General features: G+C 45.5%; 1 protein-coding gene across 1 annotated transcript in view; it reads left to right on the forward strand.

Annotated features, from left to right (window-relative positions):
* Positions 1 to 19,543, forward strand: part of LOC120849056 (protein unc-80 homolog) — a 220,567-nt gene that overhangs the window by 137,725 nt on the left and 63,299 nt on the right. The window contains 6 exon segments of the mRNA XM_040504832.1: positions 35 to 143; positions 1,030 to 1,102; positions 5,445 to 5,579; positions 12,330 to 12,516; positions 14,328 to 14,471; positions 19,285 to 19,469. Coding sequence (XP_040360766.1) covers positions 35 to 143; positions 1,030 to 1,102; positions 5,445 to 5,579; positions 12,330 to 12,516; positions 14,328 to 14,471; positions 19,285 to 19,469 — 833 coding nt within the window.

Genomic DNA, 19,543 nt, shown 5'->3' on the forward strand with positions numbered 1-19,543 from the left:
AATGCCCGGACTGCTTGTGTATCTTGCATTGCAGCTGTAACCTTCATTCTGGCTGCCGTCAAGGCGCCCGAACACGCCTCCGAACTCGTGAGCAGGGAACTGAAGAGCGAGGACACGACACAGAGGGTCAACGCCCTACTCAGGTTAGTGTGGTCTATGCTTTGCCTTTGCTTGGCAAGCTGCTAAGCCTACACTGCCTCGTCTCCACTTTGACAGAAAAAATTCACCTTTTTTTTTTTTTTAAGATGTAATCAAATACACTATCGGCATTCTCTTTTTTATCAAATTATTTCTAAGTTACCTGCGGTGGCCCACAAGGCATCTCAGCGGGGGCAGTCCCACTCAATAAAATCAAGCTTTGCAAAGTGGAAACATATTTAATGTCTGGGGGCTGGCCATTTCAACAAACACGCCATTTTAATAAACAATGCTGCTAAAACCAACGGAGCGGTTATCTCTAAGCTTAACATATTGCAATGCAACAAAACAGACCTCAGCAGACACCACATATCTGTTCCCTAGTTACTCCGAGCAGTGTTTAAAGTGGGGTTGGAATGTTCCAAAGTTTGCCCCCGCAAATGCCATCTTCGGAAGCTGTACGTAACCTATAATAATCTCTATAACAAAAAACAATGTAAAAAGAGAAAACGTTACTGTCGAAGCACTGAGGTACTGCAAAATCATGAACAACATTGCTAAAAACAAAAAGAGAGGTGCAGAAATAGTGTGAGTGCTGTGGCCACTGCAGCTCTCATCTCAATGGACCGTTCATCCTGCTCATTACGAGTGCGTGCGAGTGTAGCAATTTTTCAAAAGAAACCATCGCAGCCGACTCTAGAGTTCAAGGCACGCAGGATCTGCAAAAACCTTACAATTGAACGTGCTTCGAATAAAAAAAACAAAGTGTTTCCGACTAATGCTTTCACCTGGCCATTGCTTCTACGATTTCCTGGTTATTGCAAAACGCGGTATAGGTGGGTGTTGGACAGCACAGTTGTGGCTGAAAAAACATGTTCTCCGACCCGGCAGGTTTCAAGCCCTGTGGAAGTTCCGTTACCAGTGCTGGCTCAGGATGGAAGAGGCGGCACATTTGGTCTTCAAGGCAAGTCCCTTCGTCGGCCGCTGCCTCGGAGCACTTTCTAGTGGCACACTTCTCAATACAGTAAACCCCCGTTAACTCGAACACGGATATCTCGAAAGATCGGTTAAGTTGAAACTTTTGTGCGTTGCGAAATGAATCCCCATTGGCACCATGTATTTCGACATCGCTTATCTCGAAAAGTTTCCGGGACGGGCATCGGATATCTCGAAACTTCGCCTGGCAAAAATATAAAAAAAAAAAAGAAATATTCCTGAAAGGACACTGAGGCCCGAAGGAGAAAGTTTATCTCCATCGCCGACGAAGCGACCGCGACCTAAAAATAACGCTAACAAAGAGAGAGAGAGAGAGAGAGAGAGATAGAGAGAGAGAGAGAGGGGGGGGGGTCTTCGGAGAAAAATAAACAAAAGAAGGAAGCGCCGAGAAAAATAAACAAAAGAAGGAAGCGCCGCGAACGCGTCCAGGGCGCACAGAACGGGACGAGCGTTCAAGGACGTTTGTTTTCTTGCTTTTTGCTTTCTCCGCATCTCCCGGGACTTTTCTTTCTCTCTTTTTCTCTACGCTTGTGCTGGCTTGGGGCGTTCTATCGGCTCTCCCGATCTCGTGGTCGCCGTAGTCGCCACGCCGCCAAGCCGTCGCGTCTCCTTCGTTCAACCCCGTCCACATGGATGACGGCGGCGCTCTTTGAGGAATATGTGCGTGCGCTGGACCGCTGGACGCTTGTTTCTAATTCATTTTTTTTCTCGTTTTAGTAAGTGATTTCTTGCTTAAAACGAAGCTGTGATTGGTACGATTTTCGGAAGCGCTAGATTTTCGAAATCCGCGGTCGGTACTTTGGAAATTTCGGTACTCCGCTTATCTCGAAACTTCGCTTATCTCGAAATGTTTCTCGGTTTTTATGACTTCGAGTTAAGGGGGGTTTACTGTACCATCTTCAGAGAGGCACCTCAGGGTAGCCTTGAGCTTGGTCGGCACATTGCATTTGATCGCAATTGCCCGCGCTACGACCCTCGTGACGGCTTACAATGAGATTACACACTGCCACTGTCTATTGGATGGCCCTGGAGCACTTCACATCTGCAAATACTTTATACAGATCAAGCTCACCACAAGCTTGAAATAACTTGGACAAGGTTAAAAGCAGCCATTACTCATAAACAGTGCATAGATTTGATCTCGCAGTCTCTGAAAAACCTTCAGTCTAGTTTTCGGAAAAAACTTCAGCTTAGTTTTATCCAGATTGAAAGGATTCTAAAGACTGGTCCACGCACTTGCGGTTGCTTACGACCGAGTTCTCGCGATCTCTTACGACGAGAGAATGCGCTGGCCCTGAAACTGCACTTCATTAGTGCGAAAGTTTTGCAATAGCATTTGAAAAACCTTCACGGTTTTAATGCACTCGGTCATAAGCAGCTGCGAATCTGTGCAGTAACACTGGATCAGTAACTCTCTGTGCATGTACAATCAAAAATAATTGAGAGCCACGTAGTATGGTTTGATCTTCAATAGTAAGTACGGCTTTATTTTTTCTGCTCTGTACGAAGATCCTTGTTCTACGTTAAAAAAAAAATCGCCGCACATTTGAAATCTTTGAGAACAAGTGCCTGATAAAAGCTGCTCGGCATAGAAAATAGTAAAAAGAGACACCTTTCATTGCCGACAAACTTTATTCTTTACGTTTTGAATGTTTTTGAACCGCTCGTAAATATGCATAAATATAATGACAGGACTGGCATATTAGCAATATATAACCGTCACCGGAATGCTGGCGAGCCTTGAACACACTGTATATTCCTTTCAATTGTTACTTTGCTTAGTATCGTCGCTTGTTTCTACACACCTGCTGTGGAACAGAGGTTTGGGCCTGAAATATAGCGAAGTTAAACATTTTTCACTGATGAAGCAAAGCGCCCTAACTCAAGCAATTACACTTTTACAATGCTAATAAAGGTACATACTATTCGGTACAACCTAAAATAACAAAAGTGATCCATGGTATTTTTTGGCGAAGAGACAAAATGCATGCGCGTTTTCCCATAGGAATGCACAGAAGCATCGCAAAAGTAAATTTAATTTGCTTCCCTGAAGTTGCATGGACACTAGCGCCAGTTGAACCTCTAGCATACATTATAATACTGTCAAGACCAGTTATAACGAAGTCGACGGGAATCGGAAATCGCTTTGCTATATCCGCTATTTCATTATAACTGACTTCGGTTATAACCGATTGTGCAAAAGGGAATGGGAAATCGGGATCACTTTGCTGTAGCCGCTATTTCGTTATAACCGACTTCGTTGTAACCGGTCTCGACAGTAACTCTATGGTTTCTCCGAACCAGGAAAGTGGCAGTTTGACAACCACTGTTCTAACTTTACTCTATAATTTTTTTACTATTATTAGATAATAAAAATCTCGACGTAATCGTGTCCTCGAGCCCTCTGTAGCAGGATCTTGTTACATCGAGTTACAAACTTTTTGTAGTGTGGATTTTTTATGATTGGACTATTTTTTAAATTTGAAATCATCACAGCGACACTGTGACCTCACATGACCATCAGGAAAGCACATGGTTACATTACCTTACGTCATGTGACTGCATGCCACATGAAATTATGGTGTCACATGATGCCAGGGTCATGGGATGTCATGTTGTCGCTTGATTGTTACACTCATGTCAAGGTCGTCACGTTGCACCTTAATGTAACCGAGTCTACATCCCACGGACAAACATGGAAGTGCTAAGAGTTAGCCTTATAAATGCTATGCATTTCATACTTCTTGAGGGTATCAGGACATTTCGGTGTAGGACTTTTCGGTGCATGGACGGTTCGGTGCACGGATATTTCGGTGCACGGACATTTTTTGGTGCAGGGACATTTCGGTGAAGGGACATTTCGGTGCACGGACATTTCGGTGCACGAGCATTTTTTGGTGCGCGGATATTTTGGTGCACGGACATTTCGGTGCACGGACATTTTGGTGTATGAACATTTCGATGAGCAGGCATTTCAGCAGTTGGAAATGAATAGTTGAACCTCCCAGCAGGCATTGTGGATATTTGTATATTTTATTATATTGATAAACAAAAGTATCAATTGGGATTTCAGATTTGTCTTACCGTATGTATTCAAATATAAGTCAACCTTTTTTTTTTTTTTTCGGAGGTGTCACAAATTAAGGTTTGGCCCACAATCATGACCAGAGAATTTCGACCTACATTCGTGACCAAATTTTGCGACCCTACTGAGCGCATGGAGCTAACAAGTCACCGACCCGGCTTCGCCGTAGCACTGCGCCGCTTTTTGTTTCAGAAAGCTTTTGGTGCACGAAAACAATGGAAACACCAGCAGCTGGCAAGCCGCCGCTCGCGCGCATCCCTTGGGTGTCAGGTTCTGCGCCTGTCCGTGGCTGCCGCGGCCGGCACCGCTTGCACATGCCTTTCGCAATGCAAGTGAGAAATAGGGATGCAATGCACCCCTGCCCTCCCCTTCCTTTCTTCCCTCTCCCCCTCGTGGATGTGCAGCAAAAGAAAATACAGAGGTTTTGCTTCTTTCTGCTGACGGCAGTTTGCGGCGTTGCCTTTACTCGCGGCTGCTTACAGCGGGTCGCAGCGGTGCTCTCTTCATTATACAGTAAAACCTCGTTATAACAAAATGGGATATAACAAACTAATGGATATAACAAAGTAATCATAATTCCCCTTGCTTGCTATAGTGGGAAGAAATAGATATTGGCTATAACAAACTAATGGTTATAACAAAACAATTATGACCGCTCCTTCAACTTTGTTATAACGAGGTTTTACTGTACTTGGTCCCCTGATTCGGTCTTTCGTCGCTTCGCCCATCTCCACCTTTTTTCGTTTCTTGTTGTTGCCCTTTTAGAACGGTGTCAGCTGGTTGCCCCCTTTTTTTATTTTTATTTATTCATACTTGCCACGACCAATGGGGAGTTTTCTGTCAACATCCGCGGACACATTTTTTCCCACATCCTAGCGCATAACAGCTTCGCTGTAAAAAGTCTACCTTTGAGTAATAAATTATGTGCAGTGTGTTTAGACAATAAAAATTAACCAAGATATCATACGATACACTTAAAAGTCTATACGTCGAAAAGTCCGTACACCGAAATGTCTGCACACCGAGACGTTCCATGCACCAAAATGTCTGTACCGAAACTTTCTACGCTGAAAAGTCCTACACCGAAATGTCCTAGACCCCTTCTTGAAGATATGTAATCTTGATCGGTTACGTTTTCACTGACATCTGCCCTTGGCTTGCTAGAGACCCTGTTTGTGAACTCCTGCCTTCGGATAGGCGTACGACAGTCACCTGCTCTTCCCAGGTGCCCCCTCCCACGATTGAGTTCACCCTGCCGAGCCCCCGCATTGCCCTGGACTGCGCTCCGGTGGCAGATCCGCCCTGGATGCCCCAGGTCAAGACCAAGGTGGAGGAGGTCACCATCAACCAGGACCAGTCGGTAGGTCCTATCCTTCATTTGTAGCAGATGTCCCTGCTTTGAGGTAGAGCCTGAAATATTTTGGCGTCTTGGTTGTCCTGGACAGGGCAGTCTTGGGGAATCGTCTGTATTGGCGGATCTTTTCATTTCAGACTTTCAGTATTTTTTGTGTATGCAACTTCTATGTGCATGGGTAGTTTCATTGGCAACGTGTTAATGATCGTAGATGTGAATGTATCATGGTGGATTGTAGATGCCGTCGGGATGCAGGCCTTAAAAAACGAAAAATTGCAAAAAAAAAGTTTTTTTTAGAAAATTACATTTTTGGGTTCTTTATTACATAGGCTATCTTCCTTTTAATTGTCAACCCCTAATTCATAAAAAAGATGATAAAAAAAATGACCCCATCTCTACGTGGTGAATGATGTTGATAGGGGCGAAGCTCTGCTGGTGCTGATGATACTGATTTTTTTTAGTATTTGACCCCAGCGCCCTCTCGTCTATAAACGTTGAGCCAATGCATGCAAAGTTCAACGCGATTATATACGCATTTGACCGCAGTGCCCTCTCCTGTATAGACGTTGAGCGGCTACATGCAACATTTCATCCATGACAGAAACCCCAGCTCTTGAGTTACTACTACATCTCAGAGCCCCTTACTTGTCCCGCAGTCGTGGCCGAGTGGTTAAGGCGATGGACTAGAAATCCATTGGGGTCTCCCCGCACAGGCTCGAATCCTGTCGACTGCGCAAACATTTTTTTTTTTTCTTAAGAAGACAGATGGGATGGCAATCGATGTGAGCATGGACGCCGGACAAGGCTAGACCCTAAGGAACTTCACCCCTAAAAATTCATTACGAAATCTCCTACTGCCATTGTTCTCGACGCGTGTGTTCCCCCTCCCCGTTGCTGCCTCCCTCTCTCCATTTCTCCTGTCTACCGCTCCTGTCTGCTACGGCAGTGGTCTGCTTGCTTTTTTTTCATCAGCTCCACTTCGCTTTTCGCCATTTCTTATATCGTTTCCTATGCTTTTCTCTCAGCAGTTTTGCGTAATTTTTCTTTGGTGTTTCGTGGTCGTTCACGATACCGGCAACAAAGTTCAAGACGGTGCACGCTTTGGTTGCGCGAAAGCAGTCCTTGAAGCTTCTTCGGATGGCGAGATTGGAAACCTCTGCGCGTCACGTCAATGCTTCTAATGGGGACTTTTCCGTGCCATCGGCTATCGCCGACGATGCATTCGTCACCCCAGATCACCGTACTCCGGAAACGTCTGGAGTGCCGACGCCGACCACTTTGAGTGTGAGCATATCATCCACTGTTTGTTTGTTGACACATTTTCTGATGCAAGAAGAAATCAAAATGGCTGTTAAACATTGCGCTGCTGCTCAAGCTAAGCTTAGCGCTATGTCGGCGACCAAAAGGAAGTTTCAGGCCATGCAGCCTGATTCAGCAGCCCCCACTACTTCATCTGCTACAAATGCAGATGCGAAGTTCTGCCTCATCCAGGTGGATGTTTTGAACACTCTGCTCTGCCCCACACTGTGCAAGCATTGTTTGGAACCCAGCCTGGCAGTCCAAGGGAGCACCAAGCCTGGACTGGCCACAAAGCTGGAGGTTGTGTGTGCCATTTATGGTATTTTGTAGGGGTGTGCGAATACCGAATAGTAGCTTTCGAATCGAATACCGAATCGAATCAAGAAAATAAAGCTGAATATCGAATAGTGATTTTATTCGTAGGAATTTTTCAAAGTGTGCTGCGAATGCGATTATTATGTGTGCAGAGTATGCGCCTGGGTGCAGAATATACGTCTTGTACAAAACAAAAGCCAAAATGTAAAAAAGTTCCGGTGAAAAAAAAAAAAAAAAAGCAGTTGCTGTTGAACGTTGGGCATCAAAGATCCAATTTTATGGTGCAAATATAATCCATCTACCCTAAACGTCACAAAAAAAAAAAGTTACAGCCACGCGTGCCTTTTTTTTTCTTTAAAAACACAACCTAACACCGCAACTTTTTTTTCAAAATATATTTGTATATCTCAGAAAAGGGGCATTTTACGATAGTTTGTCTCCATTTTAAGGAAAAAAAAATGGCACCTGTGATTTGATTTTACATAAATAAATAGATAGGTGTTAAATCTGAGTAAACAGCAACAAGGTAAACTGGCTTAAACAATATAATCTAAAGTAAGAAAAAAAAAAAACGTGGTTAGGTGGCTTAAGTCACCGTCCAACTGCCGCTACGCATCCACTTTTCCGTTTATCTATCCTGTTTTAGAGAGCCTTGATTTAAAAGAGGGAGCAACCGAAACTGAAACCACAGAGACGGCTCCATCGCAGATTGATCGTGAATGCGCATGTGTTGTGTTGTCGCGTGGAAAGAAGGCGAACAAACAGAAGAGCGACGACGCCTGCCCTGCCTGCCCGAACCCAACCGACGCTTTCGTCTTTTCGGCACCTTATCGAGCTGTTAAAAACCCTCTCAAATCTAGGCACACTATTTTTCCGTTCCGTTTCTTCCGCGCCAAGCCTAATTCTTTTCACGAGTAAAGCCCCTCGTTTCAAATTGAAGCGCCGATGTAAAACACACTTGGCGGCACTCGCAGAAATCGGCTACTGCACCACTGCACGATCACAGAAAGAAAACCAACATTACCACGTCGGCGAAACCAACCGAGTTGTCCTTCTGATTCGGAATCAGAATTTGCGGTTCCAAAAGAATGACGACGATAACTCTGTTGGTTTCGCCGGCGTGGTAACGTTGGTTTTCTTTCTGGGATCGTGCAATGGTGCAGTAGCCGATTTCTGCGAGTGCAGCCAAGTGTGTTTTACATCGGCGCTTCAATTTGAAACGAGGGGCTTTACTCATGAAAAGAATTAGGCTTGGCACGGAATTCCGGCTTCCCAACAATTCCTCTCTGGAAGTAGCGCAAACGGGATGTTTCAGTTGTGATTCAAGGGTAGATTGTGTCATGATCGTGAGTAAATCTTCGTGCTGTAAAGTTTGTGGCGTTCGTTACTTTTCTGTTTTCTAACCTGTGCGTTAGATTTTTGTGGAATGGTAGGACCAAGAGGTGTTTCTCGCATGGTCTGTCACACGGCGCTTACATCGGGAGAAAAAACTGCTTTTTTGTTTGCTCCGCGCCCACCGTGCGTCTTTGGCCGAATATATTGAATATTCGAGTAACTGAATACTAGGAATTCGATCCGCGAATCAAATTATTCAGGAACTTTCTATTCGATTCGAATTCGTATATTCGAGTATTCGCACACCCCTAGTATTTTGTCTTCTGCTCGGAGTTGCCACGCCAGCAAGACTCCATGGCTTTTGAAGAGGACATTTGAGCCATGATGGTCATCAAGAAGATCGGGAAGGGGCAGACAGCTCTCAATGATTTCTGGGCAGCGATGAATGTTCCTCACAGAGGCATTCGTCACAAGACTTTCGAGGAGCACCGGAAGAATTCTTTCAGAGAGTTACAGTCCCAGCGCTTGGGTGTGCGTTTTATGCAAAGTCAGTTATATACTGCTGTAAAGGTAGCCTACGAGAACGTGGAGGCAAGTTTTTGCAAGGACATAACTGTGGTGTTCGACGGGACGTGTCACAAGCGTGGGCATATGTCCCACATTGGCGTTGGATCAGTGATCGAGTACCACACAGACCTCATCTTGGATGCAGTGGTGTTCTCAAACCTGTGCCTTGGATGTCAGACGGGACCGCAGCATGGATACCTAGGGTATGACAACATGCACCAGCATCACATATGCGAGAACACCGGCACCAGATCAGGGAAGATGGAAGTGGAAGAAGGCTTGACCCTTTCCAAGTGATCCATTTAGAAGCATGACCTGTGATAGACAACGCTCATCTCCAAGGGTGACAGCAGGACTTTCTTGGCCTTGATGGAAGAGAATGTTCACCTAATAGTCACCATCGTCGAGGAAGAATGCCTGAACCACGTTCAGGCATTCTTTTATTGTCCAAAGTACTCATGGATGGTCTGGTGCCATCTGTGCTTAACACACGTGTCCAAAAGCATGCTCCGGAGAGCAGCGTAACTAAACGTCACGTCCCCAGAAAATCGCGCACTACAAAAAAAAAAAAAGTAAGTTTGACGAGCCGATTTTGGCGCCGGGCAGCCAGACCGTGAACAACAGAAAAAAATAACTGCAAAAAAAAAAAAAAAAAAGGAAAACAGAACTTTTCTTTTGTGATGCGCAAGGTGGACCGCACACTATGTTACAGAAAAGCGCTTTGAGAGCACGCACTGAGAAAGCTTTACGAGCCGACTTCGGCGTCAGGCAACCAGACCGTCGGAAAAAAAAAAAAAAAAAAAAAAAAACCGTAATATCTCGAGTCATTGCCCATCTCCGAGCCATCGCCCACCCCATTTTTAGGGCAAATATTGATTTCCGAAAAAACACCGAGTCATTGCCCACCCCTTCAAATACCCCAGCGCGGACTCTGCGATCCACGAACACTCATTCTACCCGAATGACGAGGCCGCGGACCTTACAGTTGGAGGACGTCCGTGACAAAGTAAAACGAAGGAGGGAAAGACACTTCTTTTTGTTTACGTATTTCCTCCGTGAGCGACCCCAAAGTGGCCGTGTATCCGCGCAAAAAGAAAACGATGGAGATAACAAAATAAGAGTTTGTTAATGTAACCGAAGAGTTTTAGGTCAAGGTCTGTCTCCGCCGAAGTAAGGTCACCGCGAACCCGCTCCTTCTTCCCGCCCATCGCGACCGCGGTTGTGCAATATTTTAGGCAAAGTCAACGCGCAAATAAAGCGTTGCTGGAACGCCCCACACAGACGTTTGCAGAGCGTCCCAACGGTGCATTGATAGCCCGCCGTGCACGGACGCACGTATGTATGCACCAAACAAAGTTGTGCAAGAGCTTGCGATTGACAAGGCGCCCGACTTGGCCCGACGCCAAAGTATTTGCCAATGCGACCGCCGGCTTTCCCGCTTTCCCAGCGTTGCTCTTGGTCGCATCTTTGGTCCGCTCGCTCGCTCGCTCGTTGCGCCTGGTCGGTTTTTCTATTTTCTTGTAGACTTTTCTCTCTTTTTTTTTTTTTTACTAACTAGGAGAACATAGTGGTGACATTCTTTCACGGAACATACGTTCGTGCTATATGCAGCAACGGACTTCGCTATAGTGAAATATTTCGTGAGCATTTTTTTCTATAAAACAATGAAACTAAAACGAGTGTTGAGTTTGATGTATCTCTTGTGCATCAGCGCTAGATACGCAGAGAAAAATAGGCGGTTTTTTCCGCTTTTTTTCAAGTGTTTGTGCTCACCCACCGAGACATGGCCCACCCCACTTTTTTAATGAGTTTCAGGCAGTAGGGGGGTGGGCGACAACTCGGGATATTACGGTAAAATAAAAAAAAAAGGAAAAGAGAACTTGTGCTTTCAGCGTGCAAGATGGACCGCTCATGATGCTACAGAAAAGCATTTTGAGAGCGCGCACTGTCTCTGCGCCCGATCACGTGCTATGTTCTCCGTGCTACTCCACGCCAGATTGGTTGCGCTGGCTCGTGTCACTCGCTACGGTCTATCTCAACAGCGTAGAGGACCAGACGCATATTTGCACACGTTCGGCTTTGCAGGAAGGGGCCCGTGTTTCGCCGTACGTTGGTGGTTTTTTTGCCGTGGTGCCACCCAATGCGAGCCCACGCGCATTCGCTCGGGACGAATTATTTGAAGCAGAGTCTTCCCGAGTTCGAACTATCAAACTTTTCCTCCCAAAAAAATGTATGGGCCTTGCCAGGACTTTTGAAAACGATCGAATTAAACGAAAAATCGAATTAACCAAAGTCGAACTAACAAAAGTTTATTGTATAGCGAAGCGATTTCCAATTCCCATTGACTTCTTTATAACCAGCCTCGACAGTACACCAGGTGTGCACATGCACCGTCCAGTTTTGAAGGCGTGCTTTGTCCCTAGTCTCATGGCTACGGCAAGGCAAAGAGCAACTTTGAAAATCGCAGTGTCCGCTTGCGAGTATTGCCCCTCTGCATTGCACTGCTGCTTGACGAAAAGAGTGCTCATTGCGGCAATTAACCCAGCACTACCATGACTTTCCAAAGCTCTGGAAAGTATGAATACAGTGCAATCCACTTAATGTACTGCTTATAACAATCAATTTCTAGAGTTTCTAGAGTAGAAACAATCAGTTTCTTGTCCTGATACAATAATAATTGGTTTTAACGATTAAATTTTTTTTTTTCTCATTATCGTTATAAGTGCATTGCCCTATATTGTGGCCTATCTAGAGAGGAAGTTCGAAGACTATTCGTCGGAACCACCATTCTTATAGTGGCACTACAGTTGGAACGTGTCTTTGGCTGATGTGTTTGTCGTCCAGTCTTGCCAATGCATCGAAATGGTCCCAAAGTGGCAACTAACGACATCACAGGAGACGGCACGTCGTGTCGTCGGATGTTGTGATCCTGACAGTTGGTCTTTTGAAGTTCTACGGGCAAAAACTGCGAGCAAGCGCGAATGTTGCTGTCATTGCAGTGTCCCAACTTTTTTATTGCCGAAGCTTTCGTGGACTGTTGCACTGGAGCACAATCTCCAGCAAAACAGGTGCCTGCTGCATCTACCTTCAGGATTGTAGCAGGCACGGCGCAACACTTGTACGATTATGATGTCACGAGGGACAATATTTGAGGATGCCGCAAACACACCAGCCGGAGATGTGTTCCAGGCACCATGCCGACACTCGTGCTGACCACCCTTTCTCTCTGCTTCCCTGCAGCGGTCGTTTGTGACAGCGACCCAGACACGGCGTAAGCAGCAGATGGAGCTGATTCATCGGGCACTTCAGGCAGAGGAGGAGAAGAAGTGCAATGAGCGGGAGAACTTCCACATCACGGCCGTGGCCGTCAACGTGCTCTCGGCCTACGAGCCGGCGCTCTTTCACGCCGTCGAGGAACATGAGGAAGGTGCGCTCAGTTCAGCAGTCAATCAATCAATCAATAGACCAAACAATTAATCAGTACATATTTTTTCTGTGCATTGATTAGAAGGCCCAATGCGTACCTCTATCCCGAGTCACCCTTGTCTCGGTGAAACTTCGCGGGTGACCACATCACAAATGTACATACTGCTTGCGGCAAAATAGAGCAAATTGATTTGCTGATTGATTGATTGATCAATCAACCAATCAGCTTGTTCTATTTCACCGGAAGCGGCATGTAGATTTGTGACGTGGTGCCCTCGGAGTTTCACCGAGACAAGGGTGACTCGGGATAGAGGTTTGCATTAGGCTTTCTATTCAATGAATAGACAAACTACTCTGTGGTATTGGCTGGAAAGCTGTCGGTCCACGCTCATATGTAGGTTGCCTTTCAAACAAACAAGACAAATGTCATACTTGGTGAAGTGTGACATATTGATAATATGACTTTGGCAAATGACAGGCAGGCCCAGAAGCACTCGGGCACTATAAAAATTTATGCCAGGTGCCCCCCACCAAAACTCCTCGTCCCTTGCCCTCCCCTCAAAAAAGATGTTCTCTAAATATGGCATGTGCACAGGCGCTATAAACTTTACTTCCTGGCTTGTATGGAAATGGGCACTTCCTCTGCATTTTGGAGAATGCTGTCTATTTGCAATACAAATGATGCCTCTGTATCCAGCTCCATGCATATTTAGGCAGCTTTGATATCTTAGAATTTTTTTACAAATGATGCCAGACGTTGCCGTTTTAATTCTTGCAAAGATGGCTTGATGTATGTATAAAGTCAGAATTACGCAGAATGTGGACCGGCGGGCTTCTACAGGGCAATATACAATATTTTCCAAATAAGTGTAGTGAACAGTGGTCACGTGGTGTCGTTAGGTCGACAGAGGTCACGTGAATCCAACCCTGCGACCACGTCACGTCACGTTGTGTCACGTGACACTGCATCACGCAACGTGACGTCTTCTGGCACTGTGATGCCACGTGCTAATGTGACCACGTAACATGACACCATGATGTAGCAGTGGCGTCATGTGGCCATGTGACCATCTGATTCATAGCGCCATAGTGGCACCAGTCATGTGATCATTCTTTGTCAGTAACTGATCACCAGTCGGCACCAACCCGCTTAACAATCCGCACTGCTTATACTATCATGTTTCAGTAGCAACTTTTGGCGACTCCCTAGACTTTGAAAACACCAGCCCATAAAAACATTCTACATTAAAAAAGGCAATAGGGGAAATTGCTAGGCAATTGCATTGCCCATGTGAAACATTCTAGCATCACAAACATTTAGCGATACTCCGAGTTTCCAGACTCGTACGTTCACGGCGCTCTTCACCAGGTAGTTTAAAGCGTACCATGTGTACACTTGATAGTTGTTCCTAGAAGGAACCAGTGCTACCGCTAATCAAGTTGATACACCTGGTGATCTTCCAGAGCCATCTCTACTCTCGAGCTCGTCACCCTCAGTGCGCATAGATGGTCGAGCTCCTCCTCGCCTACCCCTCTGGTCACATGACCTCCCCATTAACCAATCGAGCACCTTACTCCTCCTCTCCCACCCATCAACCAATCAATGTCGAGCCTCGCGGCCACGCTTTTATCCAGGCTTCACTTTTCGGCTTCACGAAATGCCGAATACCTAGCCAAAGAATGTTTTGCGTAAAAATTATGCTACAGTGCACACTGGGCACGGGTGTTGTTGCACTAGTTTTGCCATGACAGTGAGTGGTGGGGCTGCTAGGGTGTTTGTGCCTGACGTTCTCCACTGTCGGGTCCTTGCAGGGGACGAAGACCAGTTGGCGGAGCGCAGTGCGGCCCATCCGATCCACGTGGCCCATGCCCTGTTCCCGTCCTGCCTGTGTTCCGCTGCCGTCTTCATCATCAACCTCCTCAATGACGCCGAGGTCAACATGGATGGCGTTGCCGGTAGTGCATCTCCCTTCAATTTATTTTTCTTTTATAGGAATTTGATGATTGTTTGGTGACTTGAGGTGATGAGGGGGACATGGGTAGAGCAGGGTTGACCTTCTACCAATCGAAACTTTGGCAAGCCGGTTTTCTTTTACTCATTTCCTAAGTTTTTGACATCTCGTGAGGATATTATGCATGTGTGAAAAGCAGATTCTGACTTAAAAGCGAATTCGAAGCGAATGGTGGCTTTGTCCAAGTATTTTAGAATTGAATATTGAATAGTTTTTCCAATCCTTTCATTATTGCTTATTGCTTCAACGAAAGCCCAGGTGAACCTGTGAAGGTTTTTTCCAAGCTTCTACTTGTTGAGCTACCCCGACTAACTATATTTTTGGGAATTGTCGGCCTTTATCCTTTCCGGTGTGCCATTTAGTATCGCGAAATTCAGAATAGTTTTTGTGAAATCGACGAGTGAAAATGAAGCCAAAATTAGCATTCAAATATACCTGCGCTTTACAATGCCTTGGCGTCAGGTGAAGGCAGGCTTGCAGGTCGAACGCGAAGTCTAATAACGGACTACGCCGAGCTTTTGTTTTGTGCTGCTGCACGGGTGCTGGAGCAAAGCTTCCGAGGCATTTTTTTGACACCATGAAACTGCTTGTAATCTGTTGGGAACAAAGTCTACAGTCCAAAGAGTGAACCCGTCTTCTGCTAACATCACTTTTTCATTGTTGCCAGTAGAGACCTTCACTTTGAAAGACACGGTGAGGACCAAAATTTTAACTTCAATAACTTCGAAAACAAAAATTCATTTGGGCTCAATATTCAGGTTCCTATTTCAGTGACATTTGTTGGTGTGTTTAGCAAAGTTTCAGAAAAATTGGGGACTATGACCAAAACGCCATAGTACCCCCTTAGCTTTCCAAGCTTCCATAAGCTAAGCTCATTTTGATCTAACTATAGTTATAGACTGTGGTCTCAGAAAGTCCAATGCCAACATTGGGATAACAAGTAATTGAAACATTTGACATATAATTCGACCTCTAGAGATGCCCAGCTATATCTGATTGAGGGGATTTATAAATCTTCTCGCCATATGAAAATAACCTTTCTTCAATGAATCTAAAAAAGAAAAGACAATCACTACTGATGAATGCAGGTTGTGAGGGCATCTCTGCCAGACAGATACTCTTGCATACTAGCCACGGTCTGATTTAGAAAATTTTACTGCAATGTACAGTGCGCCTCAAACTTATAGCCGCCATGACTATAGGTTTGGCAATTGACAATCAAATGGGATCAGGTAGATGTTTCTGCCTTCCAAGGCCACACTTGCCACAGCAGTCGTAGAAAACTTAAGAGATTGTTACTGCTGCCGCCCGATCAATTGCAGGCTAATCACAGTCATTGCAGTTATTCAGCACAGGGTCCTAGGCTGAAGGGTGTTGAGTCGCGGTCGGCAGCAGACATTGGCTTACTCCGTCTCGCCATAACTTGGCAGACGGCAAAAGCTACCTTCCCAGTGATTCGTTCAGTACATTGGAGGGACATGCATAACTATACTTTATCTCACTAATTTGGCCCAGTACTATTGGAACCATGGCTGAGAGAGGAGAGGAATGCCACTTTGGTATGATTTTTGAGTGACAGGCTAATCTCGGAGAGGGACAAAAGCAGCATCTGGGACGCAAAAGAGGGCAATGGGGAGTTCCTCCTTCTCTTCTCCAACTGCTTGGGTTATGCTCTTGACCCCCTTTGGTAATGGCTTTCAAGTAGGTGTGTTCGAATATTCGAGATGTCAAATACGAATCAGAGGTTTTTCTTATTCAATTCGTATTCAATTCGAGAATTGCATATTCGGAAATTTATGAATATTCGGTTGTGGCCAAATATTCGGGCAAATAGTGAATAATCCGTATGCAGGACGTTCCCTGAACATTCAGAGCTTCTTTAAAAGCCGTGTTTAGTCGCCTAAAATTGCGGGTCTTGTAGCCATATTTTTTTTATAAATTCTTGCCGTTTACATTATTCGCTCACGACAAAGGATGCAGTTTGTTTTTGTTTTTTTTGCCAAGCCTGCATAGTGGGTCACTTTTCTAATGACCTTATATTTTCTGGTGCAAATGGAGTTGTCACTCTGAAAAGGGAGTGCTTGTGTACTGAACATGTGGAACAATTAATTTTCTTGCATGATAATTTATGATACTACTTGCGTTAGCAGCTGATATCCGACTTGCTGGCTAGTCAAGGGTAATTCCAATCATTTTCCTAAAAAGGTTACTACCAGTTTGTATGATAAATAACAGATACACATGCACAGTTTTGTTTACTCTTGTTGTAAGCGTTGTAGGCATTGTAGGTGATTACTAGTCAAGTTAAAATAGCTGTGTTACCAGTTGCATTGTTTCTACGCTCCCTGGTCAGATAGTTTCATTTAATTGAATTTGGTAACATCATTTTCGGTTTTTAAGGTAATGAAGAAAGTATTCACATATTTCCTTTTGTTATTTCCTGATGGTAGAAACATATTCGATAATAATTTTTTTTTTATAATCATATTTAATTCATATCTGAAAATTTAAATATTTGCACACCCCTACTTTCAGGTGGATCGCATCCATCACTCTAATTGGCCCGAAGGAGCCGTAGAATTTGCTCTTTGTCAAGTTATGGTGGAACGAAGTATACGACTGTGACTCCGTCATTCGAGAGGACAATATAAAATTCAGCATTGCGATACTTTTTTTTTTGTCATAAATATTCAGAATTGAGCCACTTGTACGAGCCATGGTGTTTAAGTAGCGAGCTTTTACATCTGTTGCTGACCAAGGATGCCAACCTTTCATTCAACAAGGATCTTTGGGAAATTGCTCCTAACTTTTGATGTGGATAACATACTTAACTACCTTCGTATCTAACCGTTTTTGCTGCAGCAACTTTGTGGTAAAGTTTCGCTTCTTTGAATGGACTCCGCTCGGTTTCTTTGAAAGGTGCCATACCGTGCACCCTTACAAATCGGCAGGGTTTGTACGACTTGTAATTGCTTAGTTGCATGGATGTCAGTGGGAAAGGAAAGCTTCCCTGGCTGCTCTGCTCAGGGCAGAAGGTTTGAGTACCCTTGACCCACGAAAGAAAACTGCAGTCTGCAGCAGACGGTAGCAGATGCTGCGAGACGTTGGGTTGCGGTAGGATGTGGGAAGTCAACAAAAATAGTTTACTGAAACAAAGGGTAAATGTACGGGGTGCAGACGTAAGGACTAACGCAATATGCATGTCTTGAGAAATTCAAATTCTAAATGTACATACCTGAAATTGGGCACATAATAAACATAGTTTCTCCAAAAGTTTTATGTCCATTTTATTTAGAGCTTAATTCTGAGGTAGTAAAATAATAAAAATACAGCAAAATCAGAGGCCATATATTTTTTATGGCCTATACTAGCCTGTTTGTCGTCTGCACACGAGTTCGCTCCCGGGTGGCTTGCTGGATGCAAAAATGCTAAAAAGCGATAGCGGAGGCTGGGGATGAGCAAGATAATCGCAATAATGAATACTTTGAATGAAATATATGACCAATGACCACCCAGGAGCAAGCTCACGAGCCAATGTGCAGAAGAACATCCGGTATAGGGCATAGCAACTGCACTGCCACCGTTTTTGCTCTACAGGGTGAAGCAAGGAGACGCCAGGCTCTTTAAATCGACCGGAAAATTTGGTTTCTTAACCTATCGCGCTACGACTTTGTGCAGCGTTGCCCACAGATGGTGCTTTTTTTTTTGTGTAAAATTTGCAAACAGCGAATTTACCTGAGGAAAAAGTAAAGAAAGAAAAAGGCTTAGCTCCTATGGAAACGCAGCAACGCCACCGGTCTGCAAACAACACGGCGCCATTTCGCACGGGAGACAAGAGATGGTGCAACAAACGCCGCCAACGAATGAGCATACGGTGCCGAGAGCAGGTCTTTTTAGCAGACAATCTTTTCGACTCAAAAGCGGCGCGTGTTCCGCAGGCGGCGACAGTCGCAGAAACAAAAACAGGCGCGGTAACAACAAGGAACTGCAGTTCCTTGTCCGCTAAAGGGCTGGCTCTCGGCGTCGTCTGCTCGTTCGTTGGCGGCAGTTGGCATTACGACCGCTTGCGCCATCTCTTGTCTCCCGTGCGAAACGGCGCCGTGTGGTTTGTAGACCGGTGGCGTCGCTGCGTTTCCATAGGAGTTAAGCCTTTTTTTTTCTTCACTTTTTCCTCAGGTAAGTTTGCTCTTCGCAAATCTAACAAAAAAAATGCCCCATCTGTGGGGAACGCTGCACAGAGTCGTAGCGTGATAGTTTAAGAAACCAAATTTTCCGGCCGATTTAAAGAGCCTGGCATCTCCTTGTTTCACCCCATATTTTTAATATTTTATCACCTCTGACTCGAGCTGTGAAAAAAATAGACATAGCACTTCTTAGGAAGCTAAGTTTGCATGCCCAATTTCAGATATATACGTTTGGAATTTGAATATTGCAAGGTGCATTTGGGGGAGCAGAAGAACGAATGTCGTTCTTCCGCTCCCTCAGTTTGTCTGTGGCGTAGTGGCATGGACGGCCATGTTTCGCTACTGCTGAAGTAGCGGCCGACGGCCACGGGCGCGCTCTCCTGAATTGTGGCTTGCACCGGGATTGTCCCAAATGCCGGACCGAGGTGGCTCGCTCCGGGATTTGGGACGCTCTACTGGGGTGCATCATTACGACCCCACACGACAACCCGACCGAGGCAAGCACCCACAGTGAGGAACCCAGTGCCCCCCCCTAGGGATAAACGGTGTTGCCGCGGCCTCATTCTTGCGCAGTGTACGAGGTGGCGTACCAGGTGGTGTGGCGCTGCCTGGTGGAGGACACGGCGCTGTTCCTGCGCCACTTCCTGGAGCGGCTGACCCGGGAGAAGCAGGACACGGTGATCCAGGTGCTGAGGCGCCTGCTGCGCTTCGTTCCCCGGCTGCCCGCCCAGGCCGCCCACACCCTCTACAACTACCTGGTACGGGGAGCCCTTTCCAACATCCCCCCCCGGGTGGAGCAGGGCTGCAGCACCGGATTTTCTACAACACTTAC

The sequence above is a fragment of the Ixodes scapularis genome, unplaced genomic scaffold, assembly GCF_016920785.2.
Source record: "Ixodes scapularis isolate PalLabHiFi unplaced genomic scaffold, ASM1692078v2 ptg000299l_1__unscaffolded, whole genome shotgun sequence".
In the NCBI taxonomy this organism is placed as follows: domain Eukaryota; kingdom Metazoa; phylum Arthropoda; class Arachnida; order Ixodida; family Ixodidae; genus Ixodes; species Ixodes scapularis.